Source organism: Orbicella franksi, chromosome 9 (assembly GCF_964199315.1).
Source record: "Orbicella franksi chromosome 9, jaOrbFran1.1, whole genome shotgun sequence".
Classification (NCBI taxonomy): domain Eukaryota; kingdom Metazoa; phylum Cnidaria; class Anthozoa; order Scleractinia; family Merulinidae; genus Orbicella; species Orbicella franksi.
Window position 1 is genome coordinate 20695292 of NC_138153.1, and position 24194 is coordinate 20719485.

The 24194-nt window shown below is 39.7% G+C and overlaps 1 protein-coding gene across 1 annotated transcript; it reads right to left on the reverse strand.

Annotated features, from left to right (window-relative positions):
• On the reverse strand, window positions 1-23294 carry LOC145497887 (plasma membrane calcium-transporting ATPase 2-like). The gene is made up of 12 exons (XM_081477759.1): window positions 21682-23294; window positions 19640-20024; window positions 18689-18783; window positions 18206-18376; window positions 17535-17928; window positions 17226-17311; window positions 16809-16985; window positions 11937-12125; window positions 11287-11478; window positions 9931-10371; window positions 9470-9709; window positions 1-3300 (listed from the first exon to the last, which is right to left on the reverse strand). Exons 1-12 carry the CDS (start codon window positions 23032-23034, stop codon window positions 3205-3207), a joined length of 3819 nt encoding a protein of 1272 aa, XP_081333885.1. The 5' UTR covers window positions 23035-23294; the 3' UTR covers window positions 1-3204.
• Window positions 23295-24194: the final 900 nt, after the last annotated feature.

Here is a 24194-nt window from a genome sequence, read left to right on the forward strand (position 1 = left end):
GTAAATACATCAGACATTAACAGTTTAATATAAAAGCTACAACCTATTACGAAAGACTATGTATACAGATTAATCTTCTATAATTTAAAACTAATGGAACTGTTCCATTAAATACCTCAGGTTCCTCAGCCCATTCTCAGCAGGCTCTGAAACCCACGGTCACTCAGTCATTATTTGAATCTAGGTAATTCCGGTGAGTTGTACTTGCTTGATTGTTTTCCTCCCCCCACCCCCCTCCTCTTATGGGGTACATGGAGCGGTTACAAGAATTTTTAACTTAGGCTACGGACGCATTTTTTGTCAAGAAAACGCATTTATGTATTTACTAACCATTGACTGACCTTTCGTTTGATACCATTTATGGTCTTTTTTTATGGTCACATGCATTATACTGGTGGGTAGAAGCAGCCATCTTAACGCAGTCAAAGATACGGGTTACAAGAACTACGCAAGCGATTATCACAGAAATTGTAATTTCGCATTTGATTTGGTTTTGCATAACTACACTAAGCGATAGGCTTAATTGAAAAACTCGCGCTACTTTGTCGTCCAATCAGAGGTAAAACCAAAGCCAATCGCGACTTCATCCCAACGATTTCCCGCGCTTCGCGTCGGCTACACGTATTTGATTCACGTTTTGATTGGTTTACTGGATTGCCACTGTCCTTTGGTTGTGGTCGTTTCATGGCAATCAGTCTAAGATCTCTCTATACAGCATTTAACATTTACACCAAAAGGACCCTCACATAGCTACTTACAAACTTCCTAGACTGTTGATTTTAATGTTTGTGCCATTCTTTCGCGTTGTGAGCTGTCTTAAAATATATCAATTATACCCGAGCTTATTCTCGTCCACTGAGGCCGCACTCCTGTGATCAGCACCAAGAATCGCGACCTCTGGGCAGGGCCAACACTGGAAGTCTTCTATACACGGATTTCCCGTCAAATCTGATTGGCTCTGAGTATACGAAATGAATATTATGCCAGTAAATCGGGTCCGGCCATCATCTAACCATAGGTCGTGATTCTTAGTGTTGGGCAAACGTACCGCGGCCTCAGAGAACGAGAATGCTCGAGCTTTGCACTAAAGGTTTTTTTTAACGTAAGTCATGGATTATTCAAACAACAGTATCTTTTATTCCCCAAACTGATAATTTCAATTCTATTTACGACCCTTAAAATATGAAAACATTTATCCGAAGACTCGTTTGTAACGATTAATACATACATACATAAATACTTTACTGGCTCGTCCCCACGGGGCTTTTCAGAGTCAATTTTACATTAAAAAAATTAAAACTAAGTACATGACAATGATAAAAGAAGATAAAGGTTAATAAAATTAAATAAAGCAGTCATTAAGAAGCTTTTCCCTGAGTAAGCTATGTCGATATCTTAAAAAAAAAAAAAACTGGCTTAAATAAGGGTACAAAAAGCAAGCTTCAAACGTTCACATAACAAATGACTGATAGCAGAAGCAAAATACGGTCAAATAACGTTTCGTAATAAGATAAATGATTATGTCTCCATATATCTAACTGTACTTCAAACCCCTCTATTTTCACTACCTGCACTACGGAAGTTCAGTAGCCGGCTCGATCCTCCTTCTTGAGTGTAATACCAAAACCAACAAACATAGAAAGAGACTGCCGGCTCAGGCTAAAACAAGGCGGAATGAATCTTGTTCAGTCTTAGAGTACCTATGATCTAATTAACAATTATTCCATGAGCGCGCGTTGGACATGAGATGGTAGATAGCCTATAATCATCTCATATCCAACAAGCACGAGTAAGCGTACGCGTAATTTTTGGGGGCGTTTTTATTTTTATTTTAATTTGGGCTGTTACATTTTGGAGGGCGTTTTTCATAAAACAATAACTCCACTCCCGCCTGTTGGATATGATATGATTATAGCCAAATTGGCGCTACGCACCACGTTGGCCATCTATTTATCAAATAGATTCCATGTTGCCGCGCGTCTGCTCAGTAAAAGATCTCAAATGACGTCAAAATGTAGTGAGAACAAAAAAATGGCACACGGTGTTCAGTTGTGATGTTTTTTTTCCTGACACCAATTTGTGTAAGCAATTATTTTGAGACTGAGAAAAGTTGAATTTTTAAAATAAATTTATCTCATCCACACTTTGCTTATTAGGTTTGTTAAATTCGAGGCAAAGCGATGGCTTCTTTCCTTGAAATAATGTTTGGTTTAGTTTGTTTGGTTTAGTTTGTTTGGTTTAGTCTCGCTCGACTGCCGACTGAGACTGCTCGAGTATTTTTTTTTCCGAGTCATTTTCTGTAAAAGGAACTTCTTTTTCTTTCTTATTTCTGCTTCTCGTACCTGTTCACAACCTTGACAAGGCTTTTTTCCACCTTATCCTTCGCCCAGTCACATAAAATATTATCTAAATTCCCAAAACTTTCCACCATTTTAAACAACAGAAGGAAACTGTTTGTCATATTGTCGTCATCTATGCGTCTGTCCTCTGATAGATCATAGGTGAGAACCAATCAACATGCGAGAAAAATTTGACTCTTTATATAACATCTCATATCCAGCGCGCGCTCGTGGAATAATTGTTAAAAAATCTAATATGTTTTTACAAATTTTTGATTATCCTAAAATGTCCTTTGATCTTACAGAAATCATAGGATAGCAAGTCGTATTCTCGTCGTCTCTTATCATCCTAGGGATGTCTTTTCGATTTCTGATTATAGACTACCGTGTCACTAGTTTCGAGGACTTTTTCGTTCATGTTGAATGCCCTAGGTTATCCGCAGAAAGTGAAGGTCACGTTTTCTTTCAAGACACCATTGAAGTACTGATTCCAGAAAGATTTTTGAGGACACTGGAAACCCTTGCACTGCGGTGATACAAGGATGCGACAAACTGTTCAGAAAACAAGTTGCTCGATCAATTCTCAAAAACAGAATTCCAACCGAAATTTAAGGTACCTTCATCATCTACTTCTCCTTAATGTTAAAATCATTAAAATGTTAAAGAGACGACATTGATCCATGAGCAAAATATCAGCTGCCCTCTTTCCTCCTACTCTATAAACTTTCTATATCTATGTTCAGTTTTCTATCAGTTTTCTAACGCAAGAATTATATAGTATGCCTTACGTTATCATTTTGATGTAAGATACTTTGAGCGTCTGCCTTTACAACACGTGAAGTAATGACAGTATTCATTTTCTGTCCTAGTTTCTAACATCCATCCTAAACTCTTCTGGAGACACCCGTCCGTTGTCAAAGAACTTTACATTTTGTTTTCCATACTTGTACATGGTCTGGTTCTGTAAAAGAACAGAAAAAGAGAATTTACCTGAATTCAATCAACACTAGAGAGGTTTTCAACCATCATGGCAGCCACCCATCAATCGTTAGAGCACTACAGCGAAGCACGAAATAGCATGAGAACACTCGTCAAAACCCTCCCCTCCAACTAACTAAAATAGTAAAATTCAATTTAAAATGGCCGTACATAATAAGTAAATATTTGTTCGTAAGTATTCGAGTTATCTTCCAATCAATCAATCAATCAATTTTGATTAGTATCAAAACATGTGATGAGGCTGCCCTCCAAATCAGAGCCAGAGACTCATGTATAAAATGCTTCATAATAAGTAAGAGCAAAAAATTAAAAGAAATTTATGTTAGTAAGTATTAATTAAATAGAGAATATATTAAAAATATTGAAATGTTAACATTAGAAAAATACATCAATGCTTTACCCACAAACGCTAACAGAATAGAAAATTAAGTAGATATACTATGAAATTACTGTAAGAAATAATGGTACCAATCCAAAATTAAAATCCCTTTGATCGACAAAAATTATAATTACAGCTAGCCATTAAGTTAGAAAAATTAAATCATCTCAACTTCTCGCGAAAATCCCTTAAATTCGGAGGTTGTATAATATATAAAGGAAGCCGATTCCATAAATGCGACAATCAAATCGATTATTATAAGAAGTTTGGACAAGATTACAATTACTATTCCTTAATTTGTAATGGATCTACGACTTTCATATAGGGTAGAGATATAGCTTGGCCCATTGTAGATGATAACATAGGAGATTGAGTTCCAGGAAAATAAAGAACCCTTGCCCTAATAAAAGAAATTAACAATAAAAAGAACGGTGCACAAATTCCAGTTTAACAAATGTACGTAAATCTACAGTATTAGGAGCAGTAGATGAGAAATAATTCCTTGTGATCGGCAACGTTGTCAATTTGATTTGCCCAAGTTGCCATAAATAGACCATGGAAGAAAATTAGCAAAATCTGACGCACACTGATTTGTCATAAGTGGACCGTCAATTAAGTTTACAAAGTGGAAGCCCTCGTAAGCGGACACCCGGCTCGGGACGCGAAAAAGCTGCCGTAACTGGAGCTGGCCACTTATGAGGCTAATTCTCGTAAGCGGCCACTATAGTTGTAAGGGAAAGCTTACAGGAGCTTGCTGCGGGAGCTTGCCCAGATCACAATAACCGTTGGGAGAGCAAAAAATACCACCAAATTAATTTGTTTTATTGCCTTGTGCAATGCCGCGATAGTGGAGATGATTGCCTGTTTACAGTACTGTAGGTACTAGGACTGACCCTTGTGATTAATTAAGAACAAATCATAATTGTAGCCAGCAGCAACATTGGCACTAACAGTCTCACTGCAACATAAAGCAGTGATACAATTTACAAATGTTAATAAGTATATTTCAAAGTCAGGCCCAATTCCTCTCAAGTGTCCGCTCGCGGGAGCTTAAAAACAAAGGAAAGGTCTACATCGTACACCCTCGAAGTGTCCGCCGCCGCCTACGAGAATGTCCGCTTACAGGAATGAGTAAATGCAGAGTTTGTATGGGAGTTCAAACGGAGTTTTGTAAAGGCGTTCACGTGATTTTACAACAGCCTTGACGAAAACCGCAGGCTTAGTCATTACGTCACCAACTAGTGTTCGTTCTGAAAAAAAGGACCGTCCTTTCGGTCTGGAAATTCTCTGTTGCTGATGATTATAACATGGTTATTAATGGTTTTCCAAGCTCAAGCAAAATTGAACGGTCCGCTCAGTATTTATTGTCTTGAAGAGAACAAATCAAAGGCCTCGGCCTGGGCTGCCTCGTGTCACTTGTTTAGTGCGAAGAAATCCACTGGCAAACCAAACAAGTGTAATGCAAGCGTAACGCTTGACGCTAAGTAGCCATGATTAATTTCTACTTCCGTTAATTTAATACGAATAAGTTCGATCTGCCTCGATCTTGGCCGATTCCACCCTTATTGACAATTAACTATTGTAATTCATACCTGTTTGCTTACTCCCGGAAAATGCGCATTGTATGATAGTTTTAAATTGGCTCATTGTGATCCCTAAATTTTACTTATGCAATAGTTCCACTTAAGCGGTTCTGTATGTAAATAAATCCGTTGTTTGTTCATGGAATGAAATAATACTGATATCAGAGGAATCGAAAACCAGTCAGTAATAACAAGTTCCGGCTAATTCGCGTATTGCTTTCAAAGTTTAGACTATACTCCCATGCTAACCTGTGTACAGGCTACTCTCATGCTAAAAATAAAATGCAAACTGAGTAAACAGAATGCAGGCGTTACACTTCTGGTAGCATTACGAATGAAATTCCATCCGGCCTGATGCCCTGATCTGACCCATGTGGTATATAATATGCAATTATTTTTTGTGGGTTATATACCTGCTTGCTTATTCGCAGAAAATGGGTTTTGGAGGTTATTTAATTAATCCACTCATCCACTCACTCACTTAGTTGTCATCTTTAGATTTCTTTTGCGTGACTGAAACCCGTCACTTCAACGTTTCAAGCCTGCTATTTGTTGTCAGATTTGATTTTTTGATTTAAGGTAACTCTCTACCGTGCCTTTCATTGTGTTTAAGTCATAAATTAAGGTTGCACTATTCTGTTGCGTAGCAACAAACTTCGGCTTGACCCACTTTTTACCATCAATTGCATCTATCTTAAAAACTAAGCCAGTGACCCCATATTTTTTTTATAAAAATCTTTTTATTACAGACAGAAGAAGAAACGGGCAAAATTATAAAACATTCTGTGGAGTGAATTTTTCTTAAATTAAGAAAAATGGAAATTTCCAAGTTAGAGATATTCCATTCCACAGTTTTCTCTTTTACAATTTCGCACATGCATTCCGCTTTTGCTGTTGAATATGCATTAAAAAAGTAGGGTCACCGGATCAGTTTTTGAGATATTAGCTTCGTGGATAAGGTATTTTAGCGCGCGTTCTACGCGCAAATCAAAATCTCGACTTTACAAGATCACCCCTTGCGCACGCGTGAAGGCAGTCCGCTGATCAGTAAAGCCCGCAATTCCACGCGAATAAACGCGAATAGTCCGCGAACAGTGTTTTCTTTTGCTGTTGTCGTAAGCAGCATAAGCGGTAAAAGAAGAGTGCCATAAATACCCGGAGGTGAGACTAGACAAGTACAAAGAACGAAGAAAACCTGAAAAGTAGTTTTTTTCCCTGCTGTTTTTTAGATTGATAGCCGGCGCGATCGATCGCAACATCAACATCACAAGCGGTTTAAAGGGATGTTTTCCTTTGAAGTGCGTGAAGGATGGATGTTTTCGAAGTTAAAAATAACTGATAACGCAAACAGCTTACTAAACTTGGCGGGAAACAACGTTTTACGAATTAGGCCCCGCGCCGCCATGTTTGTTTTGATACAGTAGAACCCCGATAACTCAGTCGAATTCGGATAACTCGAATTCCACCGCTAACTCGAACCGAGTCTCAATTCCCTCGGATTTGACCCAACTTTTCAGTCATTTTTACTCGGTTAACTGGAACTCGGACAACTCGAAAACCCCGCTAACTCGAACTTAATTTCGTTTCCCTTGATCAAAATTTACTCCGATAATTCGAATTTCTGGTTCTTATAACCCGCCACGGATGACCATTGAGATATCCCATTAGCTTTTCTTATCGTGTGATCGAATTCTAACACTAGAACAAAGACTGGAGCAATTTGATTTTAATTAGTGCAACGAACAGATCACTGCAAGCGAAGTCACATCCGCAATTGATGTGCTGAATTCATACAGTCTGCTGGTGAACGAGGGTGCAGAGGAAATCAGAAGCCATGTACAGCAAATAGAGGCATTCGCAGAAATAATCTTCAGGAGCTCCCTACGACAGCAGACACTGCCTTCATTTTTTGTGCCTAAGCAATAAGAACTTTACGGATATGATAGAACGACCCCGACGCAAAAGGGAACATAAATTGACTGTATTAAATAAACTAAGTTACATTCACAGTATTGCAGTAAGAATGCATAATCGTTACAGTGGTTACAAAATGTATTAGTTTCTCGTGAAATAACTTTAATTTACACTGTATTGTATACCGAAGTGCTGAAAATCAATAAACTATTAATTATTAATCTGGAAAATTGAATATTTTAATCGACCCCGATAACTCGAAACCCCGCTAACTCGAACAGTTTTTCGTTTCCCTTCGGAGTTCGAGTTACCGGGGTTCTACTGTATTTGTAAACTCGCGTTAAAGTGCGCGCTAGAGCCCAGGCGTCTCATGGAAATGTTACTGTTTTGAGCCACCTTAACACAGGTTTTTCCGTAGAATTTTGCATGATGTTGCGTTCTTGGGAAATCCGTAACTTAGTAACCAAGCATTACATCGGACGATGTATTCCAGGCTCTTCTATGGAACGCCAGAACTGTCTTATGATACTTTTTTTTATTAATAGAAGTGTTTGGTTTGAAACTTACTGTTTCCTGTAAGAAATATTCACTATTCCCGTTATAAGTTGGAACGCAAACATGGCTATCTCTATGTACTCTTTTTTTCTTTTTCTTTTTTTTTTTTCTAAATTTTGTTAATTTCTGCGGGTTACGTGCCGACAGTCACGCAACGCACATAAAGTCAAAAAGCAGATTGCGATCAAACGAGTATGTTTCAGAGAACAACACATTTTTTTGCTGCATACGATTGCACAAAAAAGGTCTGTTTTGAAAAATAGTGTCGGCTGCTGTTCTAAACCTTGTTAGTTCTTCACTGTTTGACCGACGCGACAGCGATAAACCTGAGAAGTTAAATATTTGTGTTTCACCGTTCGATCGACGCGACAACATAAACCGGGGAAGATAAACATCTCGCCCCATTGTGGCCATAGAGCAATTCAGGTGATAACAATTGAGTTTTTAATTCCGAGGGGTCTGAGTTTTCGGGGTCTGAGGTTTCGGGGTCTGAGTTTTCGTGACACCCGTTTTTCCCGGCTTTCCCTAGACTACCTCCAAATTGTACGGCCCCTTGCGAAGACTGGTGACGATCATATCGAAGAAAGCACCGAATGTAATGAAGTAAGCACCGAATATAATGAAGTAACCACCGAACAAGGAAGTACCGAATATAATGGCCTTTGCACCGAATATAAGGAAGAGAGCACCGAATATAATAATGTTAGTACCCGTAATAATGAAGAAAACACAAAACAAAGTTAGAACCGAATATAACGAAGAAAGCACCGAATATAATAAAGACAGCACCGAATATAATGAAAAAAGCACCGAATATAACGAAGAAAGCACCGAATATAACGAGGGAAGCACCGAATATAATGAAGACAGCACCGCATATAAAGACATAAGCACCGAGTATAATGGAATAAGCACCGAGTATAATGAGTTAATCACCGAATATAATAACATAAGTATTAAATATAATGACATAACCACCCAATATAATAAAAAAAGTATCATAAGACAGTTCTGGGGTTCCATACTCTTCGTAGGTTGGAACGCCTGGACGTGAACGAAATGGCGTGTTTTCGTCGCTGTTTTAGGAGGAAAACTACTTCAAAATAATCTCTTCGAGCGCTTCCCTTTGCATCAACAAATGTACTCAACGAAAGGTCAAAGCACGAGGTCGCAGATTCAAGTCTGTTCATCATAAATTTACTAATCGCAGACTTTCTACGCAGTGGGACCTGGGAACTGCTAACAGACAGATAACCTGAAGCCCGGGACCTGAAGTCGAGGCTGCCCTATGCAGGTAGCAATAAGGTGTTTTGATTCTGTACAGCGTGGTTGAAACTCGTAATTCCAAAATCAAGATTGCAGCAAACGCCGTCAATGGTCGTCAACTCATCGTCGGTTTTGTACCTGTCTTTCGTAGCCAAAATTGACTAACCGGCAAGTTACCCGAACCATATCTAACTACCTATCTATCAACGACCCTTCACAGGAATCTTACTGGGACATTAGGAACGCAAAGAATGGTTACAAAGGAATGTACAATTCACACCATACCCTCGTGTCCACGTGGCTTTGGTCACAGGGACACGAGGCAAAAAAAAAAAAAAAAAAAAACAAGCCTTGAAAGCATATATCGCTGATCCATCACTAAAGGTTTCCATTTTTTAGTGCAACCACAATTGTATTTATAAAACCGTACCCACCTGTTTGCGAACCTTGGACAGACCGCGGATTAGTGCCAGCCTCTCACAACATCCTCTCCTGTTTCTGGTTATTCCAGAGGTACAACATCTTATCCGACGAGGAATAACCCCTTTAGGTACGGTGAACACAAGCTGGGCCCAGATGAGCTCGGAAAACCCGAAAAACAGGCTCCACATCCATTGATCCCACTCCATATCAATCACACGAAACGCGTTTGTGAAGAATTGCACAATGATGATCTGGAAGAGAAGTTGAATAATTATGTTAGCTTCTGGTTTTAGTATAGAGTGATAACCGAATTGCCGAAGAAAGTAACTCTGTATAAATCTGATCTTATTATTGTTATTATTATTATTATTATTATTATTATTATTATTATTATTATTATTCAGTCACTGTGCAAAACAAAAACGGGAAAAATATCTCACAAAATAATGTGTCGAAATCTAACAGTTATTACCTGAATTCCAAAAGTACCAATCCAAACAACAATAAAAACAAAGTTGATATCTTTGAGTTTTCCGTACAGTAATCCATAGAACACATTCCTATCCTGCAGTCGTCTGCAGTTGATCTCATTAAACAGCTGCATGAATACGAATGTAGTGAAAACCATTGTCTTGTGCTGAGTTGGTCTGCATACACTGGACTCCTCATATCCATCTCTCATGTCCAGAAAATCAGGAAATACAAACATCAACACAAACATGACGGCCAGTTGATAAATGGAGTGACATATCACATTCTTTAGCAGCGTGCGGGATATGAGCGGCTTATGTCGGCCGTAAGGCTTGTGTCGGAGGACATCATTTGATGGTGGATCACGTGTCAGAGCAAAAGATGCCAAAGAGTCCATGATAAGGTTTACCCAGAGCAACTGAGTTGCTGATAATGGACTTCGCTGCAGAAAATACAAAACATTAAAATTGTACCCTACTCGATACATGACGACTGCTTGACTCAACAGACCCATTCATTGTATGTTTCATTTCCTGTCACAGGTTTAGATGAACGTAATATATTGGCCTGCTCCAAATGTATGGGTCTTCATAGCCCAGTGGGTATAGCACTGCAGCGCTAATGCAGAGACCTGGTTCGAATCCCATTGAAGCCCCGAAAACTTTTTCCGGGTTTAATTTGCAATTGTTTGAATTGCAGTTACAAAGGGGATGATCAAATCTTAGCCCAAATTAACCAACCAATCAACCAAAGGATGTCTAAAGACCTTATACTGAGTGAGAAATGTTCTGACCAGAAAATTCTCCTCCAGCAAGATGGAGATTTTAGTAACGTGCCATTTGCTAAAGGCAACAAACTAGCGTGACTATTTTCGCAGTAGAATAAGAAAACAATAAATATCTCAAACGCGCTTCACTTTCTGAAGATAAATGTGGGCGATTAACTGATTCATATGGCGTCTCAAGCAGTCAACCACTCTGAACTTGACGCTACGACTACGAAAACACGGACTTCTTGTGAGAGCCATGAAAAGAGATTCCACTCAGGTCACTGTATAGAGCTCAACTCTTTATTATTAGTAATAATAATAACTTTATTTACGTGTCAACGAGATTTAGCATTGCCGCTAATTGGGGACACCTAAAACGAGTTATAACTATCAGGACTATGTACATATTGGACAAGAATACGATGTTTAAGAACTCGTCAAGGTATTTACCAAAAGGACAACAAAGCGACACTTTCACTTAGGTTGTAACTATTAAAACGCAAGTTAGTTACCGTTTGAAATTTAATCATCCTCCCGGGGAAAATGTTTTTGTCAAAGAAAGATCCCCTAATAGAAACCAACACTAACCTTGGTGACACAAGCGCCAACGATAACAACAATGATAGCAACCCATGTAATGGTGAACTGGAACTGAAGAAACTTGAGGATACTTTCGTACAAGTTACGCCCCCATTTAACAGCTTCAACAATACTGGAGAAGTCGTCATTTTGTAAGACAATATCTGCCGATTCCTTAGCCACGTCTGTACCAGACACTCCCTGTAGTTTACAAATCACGTATTAGGAGTTTATTGACTAAATGGAAAGCCTGCCATGGAACACGTAGCATGAGATCATTATTTATGGACTGATTGCGCGAGGTCTGGGCTTCTGAGGTATGACGACTAAATAAAACATTGAAAGTGAATAGAACTAGAGTTACAGCCTCGCCCTAAAATGAGAAGAATTAACAAGGTCTTGTGAACCAATGTAAGTTAGTGGCGGATAGGTCAGAATGTGACAACGTCAACTAACTGATTTGCATTTTATTCCTCATTTGAAGGTTGAAGAGGAGAAACAGCGCCTCCCTCACTGGCGAAAAAGCTCATAATGATATCTGTCGCGATAATCTTGTAAGATTAAACTCAATTTTGAAATTAAAATATTCAAACAGGAATTTGAAAACGCTACCATAATAATAATGACTTCATTATCATTATTACTTTATTATTACTTACCATGGTAAGTCCTACGTCAGCACTTGTCAGAACTTGGTCATCATTCACTCCAGAGGCTGTCACTGCTACCACCTCTCCGCCTCTGCTATGCATAATGCGCTTGACAAATGCCAGTCTTTCCTGGGGGCCAGCATTAGCTAAAATGCGCAACTCGTTTGGCCACCACTCATCAAACTTTTCCTGACTGATCTGTACATGTTAAAATATGGAAGATGCTGGGTAATTGAGATAGAAGACAATGTTCAATAGAAAATTGTGTACACGTCGAAAAGGACCAAGGTGGTTTCAATAGGGATTCACTGAAAACTGTTTAAAATTCTTATTCTAGTGTCGTATATTATATAATAAAAAATCGAAAACCCTCATAGTAGTAGAGAAGGGATGATAGGCGCCTTTTTCTGGGGGAGCCATTTACATAAAGTGGGGAGCCAGAACACGATGACGTCACAAAGCATGATATGTTGGTGGTCTTTGTTAGCGCCAAGACAGACCAAAATAACACTGATTGTTTGAGACATAGGGCGCTTTCAATTCGACCAAACATTCCGGAGTGAATTTCCGGAAATTTCCATGGGCGAATGGTACAGACTTTTCCAGTGTGGAAAAAGACAAGCCGCACAGTTTTGTTCGGTTGGAATTTTTCAATGACTTCGAGGTTTAAATCGCAAATATAGAAGCAAACAGAACACTGATACGTCGACATCGTGACTTTTTACAGGCCACCGCAGCAGGGACTTTCAAACCACAACGGCGGCGAAAACGTGGCAAAACAAAGGGTTTAGTAAGTCGTAAATTGGTTCTGCACGCGTTATAAATCTTTGTACATTTCCCAGCCAACCTATGCAAAACAAACAAGTACACCACGGGGGCATTACTTTATAAAACGCTTTCTTCACGAGTTTAGCTGTAGCTAGTATTTATCGACATATAGGGGGAAGATTCTAAAGTATTTCCATTTTCAACTATGCGTCGCCGTCATCCTTGCGGGAGATGTCCAACTCGCTGTGATCGCGGCCAAAAGAACTAGCTAGCGCTGAGCAGAAAATTACGAATTTGCATAATTTCCTCGTGATGTATACCCAAATTTTCCAACATTTTTTCTTGGGAATTTTCGTTCCATTTGATTTTCATCCCGGAATTTCCGGAATTTTCGGTTGAATGGTTCGCTTTTCGGAAATTCAACAACTTCCGGATTTTCTGGAACTTTTCCCTGGAAATTTCCGTACCATTTGTTCCCATTTCGAAAATTTCGGAATTTTTGGTTGAATGGAAAGCGCCCGAGGTTGTCCTTTTTTTTCGGAAATTATGCAAATTCGCAATTTTCCTATTTAGCGCTAGTTCTTTTGGCCGCGATCACAGCGAGTTTGATACATCTCACGCAAGGATGACTGCGACGCGCATTCGAAGATGGAAATACTTTAGAATCTTTCCACTTTTATTTCGATAAATACTACAATCATGGACAGAAGTCTTGGGACAAATTTGCACTTCTGGCGCTTTTGCCCACACGCCAGACGCGAATACAACTTCACCTGCCTAACCTCGCCCCCACCCCCCATACAATGTTGAAAACTAGTACCTGCAATTTCACCTGATTTTCAATATTGTGTTGGGTGGGGAGGGGGGTCAGCAACGCGTTTTTAAAGGATATAGCAGCGTTTTTTTCAAACTTCAGTTCTAAAACACAGATAATTCGTTACATTACATAAGTGTCCCAAGGACTTTTGTCCACGATTGTAGCTACAGTTGAATTCGTCAAGAGAGCGTTTTATAAAAATAATGCCCCCATGGTGTACTTGTTTGTTTTGCATAGCTTGGCTAAGAAATGTACAAAAGATTTATAACGCGTGCAGAACAATTGTTCGACTCTTTAAACCCTTTGTTTTGCCACGTTTTCACTACCGTTGTGGTTTGTTAAGGTCCCTGCTGTTGCGGTCTATAAAAAGTCACGATGTCGACGTATCAGTGTTCTGTTTGCTTCTATATTTGCGATTTAAACCTCGAAGTCATTGAAAAATTCCAACCGAACAAAACTGTGCGGCTTGTCTTTTTCCACACTGGAAAAGTCTGTACCATTCGCCCATGGAAATTTCGGGAAATTCACAACGGAATTTTTGGTCGAATGAAAAGCGCCCCTCGTGAGCTGTAGCCAAATTTTCGAACATTTTTTCCTGGAAATTTCTGTTCCATTTGTTTTTCATCTCGGAATTTCCGGAATTTTCGGTTAAATGGTTCGCTTTTCGGAAATTCAACAATTTCCGGATTTTCTGGAACTTATCCCAGGAAATTTCCGTACCATTTGTTCCCGTTTCGAAAATTTCGGAATTTTTGGTCGAATGGAGAGCGCCCATATTGTTCAACACCAATGCTGGGAACAGCAGGTTTGCCCAAGCTTACCCGCTTTATACCCACGCTGATTGGACAGTATAGACTATTATGTTTTTCAAACAAAAGCGGGCTTCCATTTAGCCAAGCTTAAGTCAGTTTTTGCAATTCACTTGGTAGGAAAAAAAATTTCTCGAGCTTTGGCTTTTTCGAAATCATATAAATCGTGAAAATGGCTTTTTCTGAATGCGTGGACGTGGTTCCGATCCTGTACGCAGCGCATTAGAGGCTAGTCAAAAAAATGTAAGAATTGTGCGACGTAAACAATTGACTGTGTAAAGAGTTCTTTATATTAAAAGGGAGAGCTCTTCTTTCTTGTACTGACGTTGTTTGATCACCTTCACATGTTTCCTAAGTTAGGTTAGCTGGATGGTGTTCTTGATGCATTTATACTCTTACGAGCCAGTTTCTGTAAATACCGAGAATGAGATGACAGTCGCGAAATTTTCGATTTCTTCATATTTTGCCCAAATAACCTCTATAGTGAGTTGTTTTCGAAAATACCATTCAAAGGTCCTGAAGCGCTTTAGTTTTTTCGAAATCGAGGAAAGTTTGAAAATCGCCATTTTAGCTGCCTGACGCCGCCGAAAATGGCCGAAAATTGTGCATTTTCTTTTCGCTCGTACAGATCAACGCGATGATATCTACCAATATACTTTGAGTAGCTCATAGTGCATGTCTTGCTGTTTCTAAAGCATTAATTTGATTAGTAAAAGCTCCAAGTTTAATAATATTTTAGGCCGATAAAAGTACCTTCATCGAAGCTAGTGAGCGAAATGGCTAATTTCAATACCATCAAAATCCCACTGGTACATTGAATTTGAAGTCGAAACTAAAATTTTCTGAAAGCCCATACTCTATATTATGATGTGTGAAAGTCTCTTCCGCGGCCCGAAAAAACTAACCCGTCGGGAGACATAAACGTGTGGTGCATTTTTGTAAATTCGTCATTCGTGAAACCAACATGGAACTAGACCAGCTACCTTCATCAAGAACAAAAATAAGCGAATGGAAACCTTTTTCGTCAATAAGGATACTTGTAATCGGTTTTTTTCCTTTTAGATTGACCACATGATTAACTTTTGCAAACATTTGCATTTAAATCAAAATAGACGCTAGTTTTGGTACATTTTAATGTTATGCAAATTTATTTCGATCACCGGCACGTGCATATCGCCTGAAACTGATTTTCCTTCCGCCTTCTGTATGTTTCTTTTTGAAAGTTACAACTGTAGCACACATTATTCGTTCAATATCGGCAGTTTTAACTTTTGTGGAACACCCATGGCCACAGCCAAACTTGACTTCAAGTTAAAAAACAACATTTTGAAACGTGAAGCTTGAGTAAACAATCGATTACAGTTGCATCCATCATGTTTGGCGTAAATATTCGAACACAACCATTTCATGTAAACAGGTACACTCTACTTTAAAAACAACCGTCTCCTCGCAGCATTTCTTGAAATCCTGGTCTGAGACCAGGTAATGCCGATAACAAAGCGCGAGCAGTTGACGAAACTTCATGATCAACTGTCGAAACGTTGTACTTCTGGAATAAGCGAGATGATTCAAGCTTTGTATTTCTTACCCGTGTGCTTGCAATTCTTATGGATACAGTTCCCCTGTCTTTTACCACCAGATTTATAGATGAATAGTTCGTTTCTTATCACTTAATATGGCACATACCTCTGAATAATAAAAACCCAAGAAAAGTGATGTCACAGTTTGTGTTTTATTCAGAGGTGATAAATTTGCATAACATTAAAATGTACCAAAACTAGCGTCTATTTTGATTTAAATGCAAATGTTTGCAAAAGTTAATCATGTGGTCAATCTAAAAGGAAAAAAAACCGATTACAAGTATCCTTATTGACGAAAAAGGTTTCCATTCGCTTATTTTTGTTCTTGATGAAGGTAGCTGGTCTAGTTCCATGTTGGTTTCACGAATGACGAATTTACAAAAATGCACCACACGTTTATGTCTCCCGACGGGTTAGTTTTTTCGGGCCGCGGAAGAGACTTTCACACATCATAATATAGAGTATGGGCTTTCAGAAAATTTTAGTTTCGACTTCAAATTCAATGTACCAGTGGGATTTTGATGGTATTGAAATTAGCCATTTCGCTCACTAGCTTCGATGAAGGTACTTTTATCGGCCTAAAATATTATTAAACTTGGAGCTTTTACTAATCAAATTAATGCTTTAGAAACAGCAAGACATGCACTATGAGCTACTCAAAGTATATTGGTAGATATCATCGCGTTGATCTGTACGAGCGAAAAGAAAATGCACAATTTTCGGCCATTTTCGGCGGCGTCAGGCAGCTAAAATGGCGATTTTCAAACTTTCCTCGATTTCGGGACCTTTGAATGGTATTTTCGAAAACAACTCACTATAGAGGTTATTTGGGCAAAATATGAAGAAATCGAAAATTTCGCGACTGTCATCTCATTCTCGGTATTTACAGGAACTGGCTCTTACGTACGTTTTTCAAAACTGTGCTGTCGCATCCATAAAAAGAAAAGTTCTTGAGTGGCCATTCCGGTGTTGGTGACAAGATTCCGGTCTTCGATCCGAATGATCCAGCTGCACTCAAGTTATCTCCGGTCACCATACAAACTTTAACGCCTGCTTTTCGTAAGTGCCATATTGCATCCGGCACCTAGATTTAAAACAAATATCACTTTATGAAGGCTTCAGATGTATATGTAAACTAGCTGTTCTTACGGCGCATATGTTTTTTTTGAAATGACTGACTAAAATTTGAAGCAACTATTTTGAATTGAAATAGGTAATATTTTCAATCCAATTTATGACACGTTATATAAATAGCTCGTCTCAAAAACTATTTACATTAAACCTTGCAAATAATTGAGAGAAAACAATGGACGTGTCGACTTACCTGCTTTCGAACAGTTTCATCGATGCCAACAAAACCAAGAAATGTAAGACCTGACATGGTTTCTTCTTGACCCCAATCATTATTTTCTGTAAAGAAAAAACAAAATGATACCAGAAGCCAAAATAATCTGTTCTGGGAATTCCTAGAACGGTCCACTGAGTCATCCCGTGCCTGTCCCATCGCAAAAAACGACGGAAAAGGCCAAGTCCAAAGAGTACTTTTATGCGTTAATCTCGTGACGTCAACACACAAAAAGTTTTTGCCTCAGTTCAACGAAGCTGAAATGTCTCAAAATACAATCCCACCTACCGTAGACTGCTGGAAAATATTTAGACGCCAAACAAAGTACTTCAAGCTGCTTTCTTTTTTCCAGGTCATCAGTTTCCCTCCTCGTGTTGTGATCGTCAAAGGGCACATTATCAAGTGAAGGAAGCGCCATTCGAGTACATCGAGGCAACACGTAGCCAGGAGCTCCCTTGCAGTAAAGCTTGTAACCCCCGCCATCCTTAAGATGAATGACAACAGCGGTATACTCCTGATTCAAAGGCGCTCCTTTAGGATTCGCCTTCTTGTAAACCAGTGTATCTTCGGGATATTCGTCTCTCCAAATCTGATACGTCTCACCCATTTCAAGAAGAAGCTGCAGAAGAGCGCCATCGGTGCTTTCACCAGTGTGTCTTGGGAGATTGTCTACATCTTCATCCTGACAGTAGAGCGTTGATATTAATGTTACTTGTGCTCAACGTGCACACAGCATACGAAAAGTAAAGGTAACCTGACTAGGCTTGAGATGTTGGCTTCAAAAAATAAAGAAACACGAGCCTCCGAGAAGAACAAATTCAGTAAATAGCCAGGAAAAATCAAACGAATTATAATTAAAGAAGAAACTCGCGCAAATGTTAATAAATTTGAATCGAAACTGATAATTAAGGCAATGGCTACTAAACGCCTGCTTATACTATAAACTATTCACAGTGTACCTGAATATTTGATGAATACTTTGTGTTAACAGCGATTCCTCTGCAAATTTCCTCAACAAAAGCCGGCTCTTTGAAGTTGTCTGCTTTATACGTCTTCAATTCTTGAAAGCTCTTAAATGTTTTACCCCCTAATGTTCCTTCCACTGCGCGTTTCCTAGTTTCAACTTCAGCCTAAAGAAAAAAATGGCATCGATGTAGAATCAAAACATTCAAAATGCCACGGTATCGTTTCGCTCTTAATAACTTTCCTTCAAGCTTATTATTTCTGAACTTATTTGTAAACGATTAACACCTAATCTTCATACTGCTGCATTTCACTTAATTGCTGTCACACCGGTTGGGAGTAAGATTAAAGAAAGTCAACAATAATTACACGTTATTGTTTACCATGATTTACCGCTAATTCTCATAATAACGTTAACTACGTCAACCCGTTTTTCTATGCTCGCCTTGCAGACCTATCTGCTAGAATCAGCTACTTACATACTCATCTACTGTGTCAATGCCCACAAGTCCAAGCAATGTTAACTGTGAAGTCACCTCTTCCTCGTTGTCCCACTGAGGTTTACTTGTTTCCGCTAAAAGAGTTGGAAACGCGTTTAGCGTCTGCTCTACATGTTACATTTATGATCTCAGCATCCTCCCTTTGCAAACTCAGGAAGTTTGTATCAGAACCAGGTGCGACCTCCTTACATGGCTGCAAGAGCGGAGCCTCTCTTGATGGACGTAAAGACTACCTAACTAGTTCAGAATGTGAAGATATGGAGTTATATCAAGCAAGAAACCAGATTGCATTTCACGATTTACTTTTGTCGTGTGCAAAAAGTAAATAATTTGATCTAACATAAAAAGTGCTTTAGAACTAATTCACTCAAAGGGATTAGAAAGGATTATACGGCGGTAAAATCATTTTCTCTTGGTCATGATATGCTTTCACAGTCACTTACTATCGGCTACAATATCTTTAACCCCGCAAACTCGGGTAAACTATTTTTCGTTTTCCTAACAATTTGAGATAGCGAGGTTTGTCTGTATGAAGAGAACAGACTCCCGAGGGGGACTCCCAAATAAAAAGGACGGGGGTGCTCGTCGTACCTTTTAGGGTTAAAAACGTAGTTTTGTTATCTCTTAGTGTGTTCAGCCTCAAAGGGTCCACAGCGGCAGCTTTGGCGGTACCTTTTAGGATATTGAGCCCAAAAAATATGACAGGAGATAATGTGCTGTTTTAGAGTTGGTAGGTGTGGAAAATATTTCAAGCCACGCCCACAAAACAGGATCTCGGAACCTCTTTGGGGTTCTTTTCAAAATCTCCGATCAACAGCCCCGTCCTTTTTATATGGGAGTCCCCCCCTCCGGCAGCAGAATGTCTCGTTCAGTATCGTTAGCTGGAAGAGTGCGACCGACATTCAACTTAAAAGTCACGAAGTCGCCCACCTGAAGGGTAGATCTGATGCCTGTACGCTATACACATCACTTTCAAATGGTAGGTATCCTGCATGTTCTTAATGACTTGGTCAATTCTGACTCTATCCTCGGGAAGATACTTGCCCACGCTTCCGTCATGTCGAACAATCTCTGTGCACCGTGCAAGAATGGCCTGAGGAACTCCTTTCGAGTAAATCTTGAAGTCATCACCTTCACGAATGACTGTAGTCATGGATTTACGCTCAGGAGAAAAACCAAATACCTTAACGAATGTGTCCTCTGGATGATCGTTCCTTATAAACGGGTAGTACTGACCTAGGTCAAGCACGAACTGAAGAAGAGCACATTCTGTTCTGTCACCGGCTTGCTTAGGAAGGCACTGAGGGCCTGTAGGCTAAACGGATCGCAACTCAATCAGTCGCCGCACTCAGCTAAAATCGTTTTATTAAGTACAAGGGCTAGAATGTCAGTGTTGTTTAAATTTCAAGTTGTAGAAGAACGGACAGCTTCGATGTGTAAAAGGAAAGCTCGAGTAAGATAGAGAATCAATCTTCGGGACTTAAACTCTAATAAAGAAAATATATCAACTGGAAACATGTAAACATGTAACAACCGTCTTTCTAAAGGATTTTAAATGGATCGAATTTGACGCATGGCCAGTGCTGGCGGATTGCTCAAGGCCTGATACGGATTTGATTTGTACTTCCAAAAGCCACTTATCTGTAGGGGACAATTATAGATGTTCTAATGCTACACAAAAGTGATACATAATGTACATGCCATTGGTAAAACGAAACGACAAAATACTTATTTACGCGATCGGCAATTCCCGAACCAATAGTGAATAGATGAGTTTTCAACCAAAAGGAGAAGTGTAATGTTAGAGGTTTCTTATCCTGCGTTACTATTGCGCTGTGAAACACTGACATACCGAATAGTAATGCAGTAACGTGTTGTTATTTGAGGGCTAAGCTGGTCTGAATTTTGCAATACGGACCGCTAAGATGGACCGCTTACGAATTAATTTCGGCAAATTTCGTTTTCAGTTCATTCCACAAAATAAACAGTTTTTTGTCAGGTAGAAATCTTTTTACCCAGGCTTTTTACCTGTTTGGAGAACAATATAATTTCAGTTAAATGTTCACAAAAGCGACGTGAGAAACATAAATAAATGCTACTACCTTTCACGCGCGAGTTTACCGAGAATGGTTCGCGGAGACACACCAATTTATCAGCAGATTAAAAAGAAACATTCTAATAAATGCTTCATTGAACTGTCTGTCCGGAGAATACTAATTTTTGAGGGCTTATGGACCAAGCCGAAGGCAAGATCCTGCAAATAAGAACTTCACCAATATTTCTCCAATACCGATTGAACAAACTAGTTCAGTAACATATATAATTATCTATCAACCGAATCTCTTTCCCGACATAGCAAATTACCAAGAAAAGCGAACCAAAGTTGCCGCAATGTTGTTTTGACGAGGGAAACAAAAACATAGGCTGCCCCTTGGACTAGACTTGAATTTTGATACAGGCGAAAAAGTATTTCAACATTGCAAAGTTTTCTCGGAATGAATAATATAGTCACGTTTCGGTGGACGTGTTGTTTTGAAATGCCATATTTACGTCAAGGCATGGAGCGTGTCTAAACGTAATTGTGTTGAATAAGTCAAAGTTAGTTCGGATTTTTCATTGAACATTTTGCTGTCGCCGAGGAACTCTTTTATGGTTGGAGTAGAATTCCGCTTATGATGCGTTTTAGGTTTGGCCGTTTGTAATCAAGTCTCTTTCAAATGTGTACCTTGTCCATATTCAACGAGTTTCGATCGAGTTCTTTGAGACACTACTAAGATTTCACTAACATTGTCGTATGAGTAAGTGAAATGGTGTTCACAGAAATGACGGAAGTCGTGAATGACGATGTTTACTCTGTAGTGTTTATTGCAACTTATCGTGCACTTGACTGAATAAACATTAAAGCCTACAAAATGTGAATATAGATTATGGTAATTTGGGTTTCTACATTCATTAATTTATAAGCAGCTTACCGTTATAGTGGAGGAGTAACTTGTATTGACAGATATGGCATCACACAGGACTTTAACTAAGTTTGGGGGCAGCTTGTCCCTGTAATAGCGTGGATTTCCGCTATACCTTCCGTCTGCCATGTAACACTCCACCACTTGTTCCGTGACAGTCATTTTACTGAGTTCAGTCAGAACCCCTGTCTTCCCACAACATATGGTTGTTAGGTTTCCCATTTTCTCCACCACATCAACATTCCTGACCAATATTTGGCTGGCGTACATCTTGTCAACGCAATAAGACAGTGTTATCGTGACAGCTAAAGACAGTCCTTCGGGTTCAGCAATAATAACGATGACTATGCCAATTATTATTGCCTGTACAAACTCAATCCAGTGACTCTCATCGTAACTCTCGTCGTCAACAGAATATGTTTGAATGCTGAATCTCAGAATGATAATAAATGCCACCAGTAGACCCAGCATTATGCCAATAAGCCCTAAAATAGCTGAGGCCTTGTTCAGCTTCCCTTGCAAGGTCGTGCGTTCGTCATCAGGTCCATCAGACTCGGCCGGCATGCTTGCGTTGCCTCTGTACCTGGAAGCCTGTGTGTTGCGACCGACAGCAGTGACTAGAAACCTCCCGCTACCCTCTCTAACATAGCTCCCAGCGAAAACCAAAGGATCTTCCTCTCCCTTAACGACGCGTGGACCAGCATTGACGATGCTATCATTAGTAACTAACTCATTGGTTTGAGCGAGGACGCCATCTGCTGGGACAATTGTACCGACTTTCAGGAGACAGAGATCACCAACTCTTACGTCTTTGCAACACAAGTTGAGCTCGTTTCCACTTCTTATGACAGTGCATGTGCGGCTCTTCTCAATCCTGTTTTGCATCTTATAAAATTCCTGGTCCCGGTAGAAGTCACTTAGCGCTGAGGACAGGATAATGACGACCACAGTGCCAATGATACCGCATCCTTCCATCCATGCCGTCTTGGTCTGCTCGATTCCATCACATATCTCTGGATGATACCATCCTAGCAAAAGAGCGGCAATTGCTCCCAACACCAAAATAATCAGAACGGAGTCAGTGAGCGAGAAAACAAGTGATCGCCAAAAACTTTGAGGTGGTTTCAGTGGTATAAAGTTTTCACCAAAAACTAGCCTACTTGCGAGTCCATCTTTAATGCCCAGTAGACCTTTTCTTGTTGACGAATGCAAGCGCTTTGCGATTCCTTTCACACCGCCAAGCTCTCGCTCGAGGCGATCCGCCGCTGTTTTTCCTCGAGTTTCCATTAGGGCAATCAGACTCCGATTAAGTTCTTGATGATTTAAGAAGTCCGGAGCACAATTGGCGCTTTTGCTAGCCATTTTTTCCGCCAGCGGAAATGCTGTTAGATTCCGGCAAAGCAGTGTTTACAACGTAAACATGTAACAGTCACGAACCTTGAGAAACACTACAGCAGTTGGCGAATCATGCAATATTAAAGAATACTGCGCAAACCCGATGTTTCACGCAATACTACCCAGACCTATCTGTAATTATTTCAAAGAGGAAACTTTCACGTCGAGAACGACACAGATTGATCCGTCCCTTCAGTGTTTTGCGACGAGGAACGCAGAAAATGTATTCGTGATCACCTCGAGCCTTAATTTACGATGGAACGCGAAAACAAAAGAAACTGGGAACTGTCACCATAGCAGCTTAAACAATGAAGGGCAAACAAACAAGGAATATGTTTTAACATATCACTTGCAGCCACTAAAAAGTGGCTATCATCGATACGTGACATGCTACAGTGAATCACTTCTGATCGCCTCTGAGAAGACTGAACAATTTTGTTCTTTGCACTAAAATAAGGGACGGTTTATTTATCTCTGTTTTCTCCCTTTCCAAGTACCGTTACAACTCAACTAACGTTTATTTACTCACTTTTATTCCTCATACGAACTTTCTCGATTGCTTGTTGTTGTTTCCAGTACCGAGCAACGAGTTTGTAAACAACTGAACTAGACCTGGAAATATGGAATAGCGAATCTAATTTTAAGCATTGGAGAATAAATACAAATACCACGTCAAAGGAATTATTTGGGAGCGCACTGTAACTTTATACGCAAGTATACGCTATCATTCACTGGGTGGCTACTCAGTCAGTTCTTTGACTTCAGAATTTTTCTAGTCTTCATAGCCCCTTGGGTTTCGAAGAAGTTCGTTTTCAATCCACATCCTGTGGGCGATTTAACTTGCTTTGCAGCTGTACTAACTTTTACGTCGGTTTCAGTTGTTTTTATATCTATGCCACACGGCGCTCTAACAAGGCCTTGAAAAAGGCACGCAAGTTTACGACGTAATATCGCTACAAACTCAACCGCCTTAACCCAGGTAAAACCGGGGGTTTGCAAGTTTCCGTTATATCTAAGCAACTAGGAGTATTTGTATTTCCAACCTGTTTAGGATGCTAGTCCCTCGCAGGGTAACCCCTAGCATTGAATTAAAACACCAGGGTGGGGAGGCCGCAGACCACCGAGTG

What these genes read in the sequence shown, in the direction of transcription:
- LOC145497887 (XM_081477759.1), bottom strand. Translation starts at nt 23,034, where the DNA reads ATGGCTAGCAAAAGCGCCAATTGTGCTCCGGACTTCTTAAATCATCAA. An exon ending in AGTATTCATCAAATATTCAG is followed by an intron (nt 17,929 to 18,205) that starts GTACACTGTGAA and finishes CTCTACTGTCAG; the next exon opens with GATGAAGATGTAGACAATCT. An exon ending in CTGACGTAGGACTTACCATG is followed by an intron (nt 11,479 to 11,936) that starts GTAAGTAATAAT and finishes TGTAAACTACAG; the next exon opens with GGAGTGTCTGGTACAGACGT.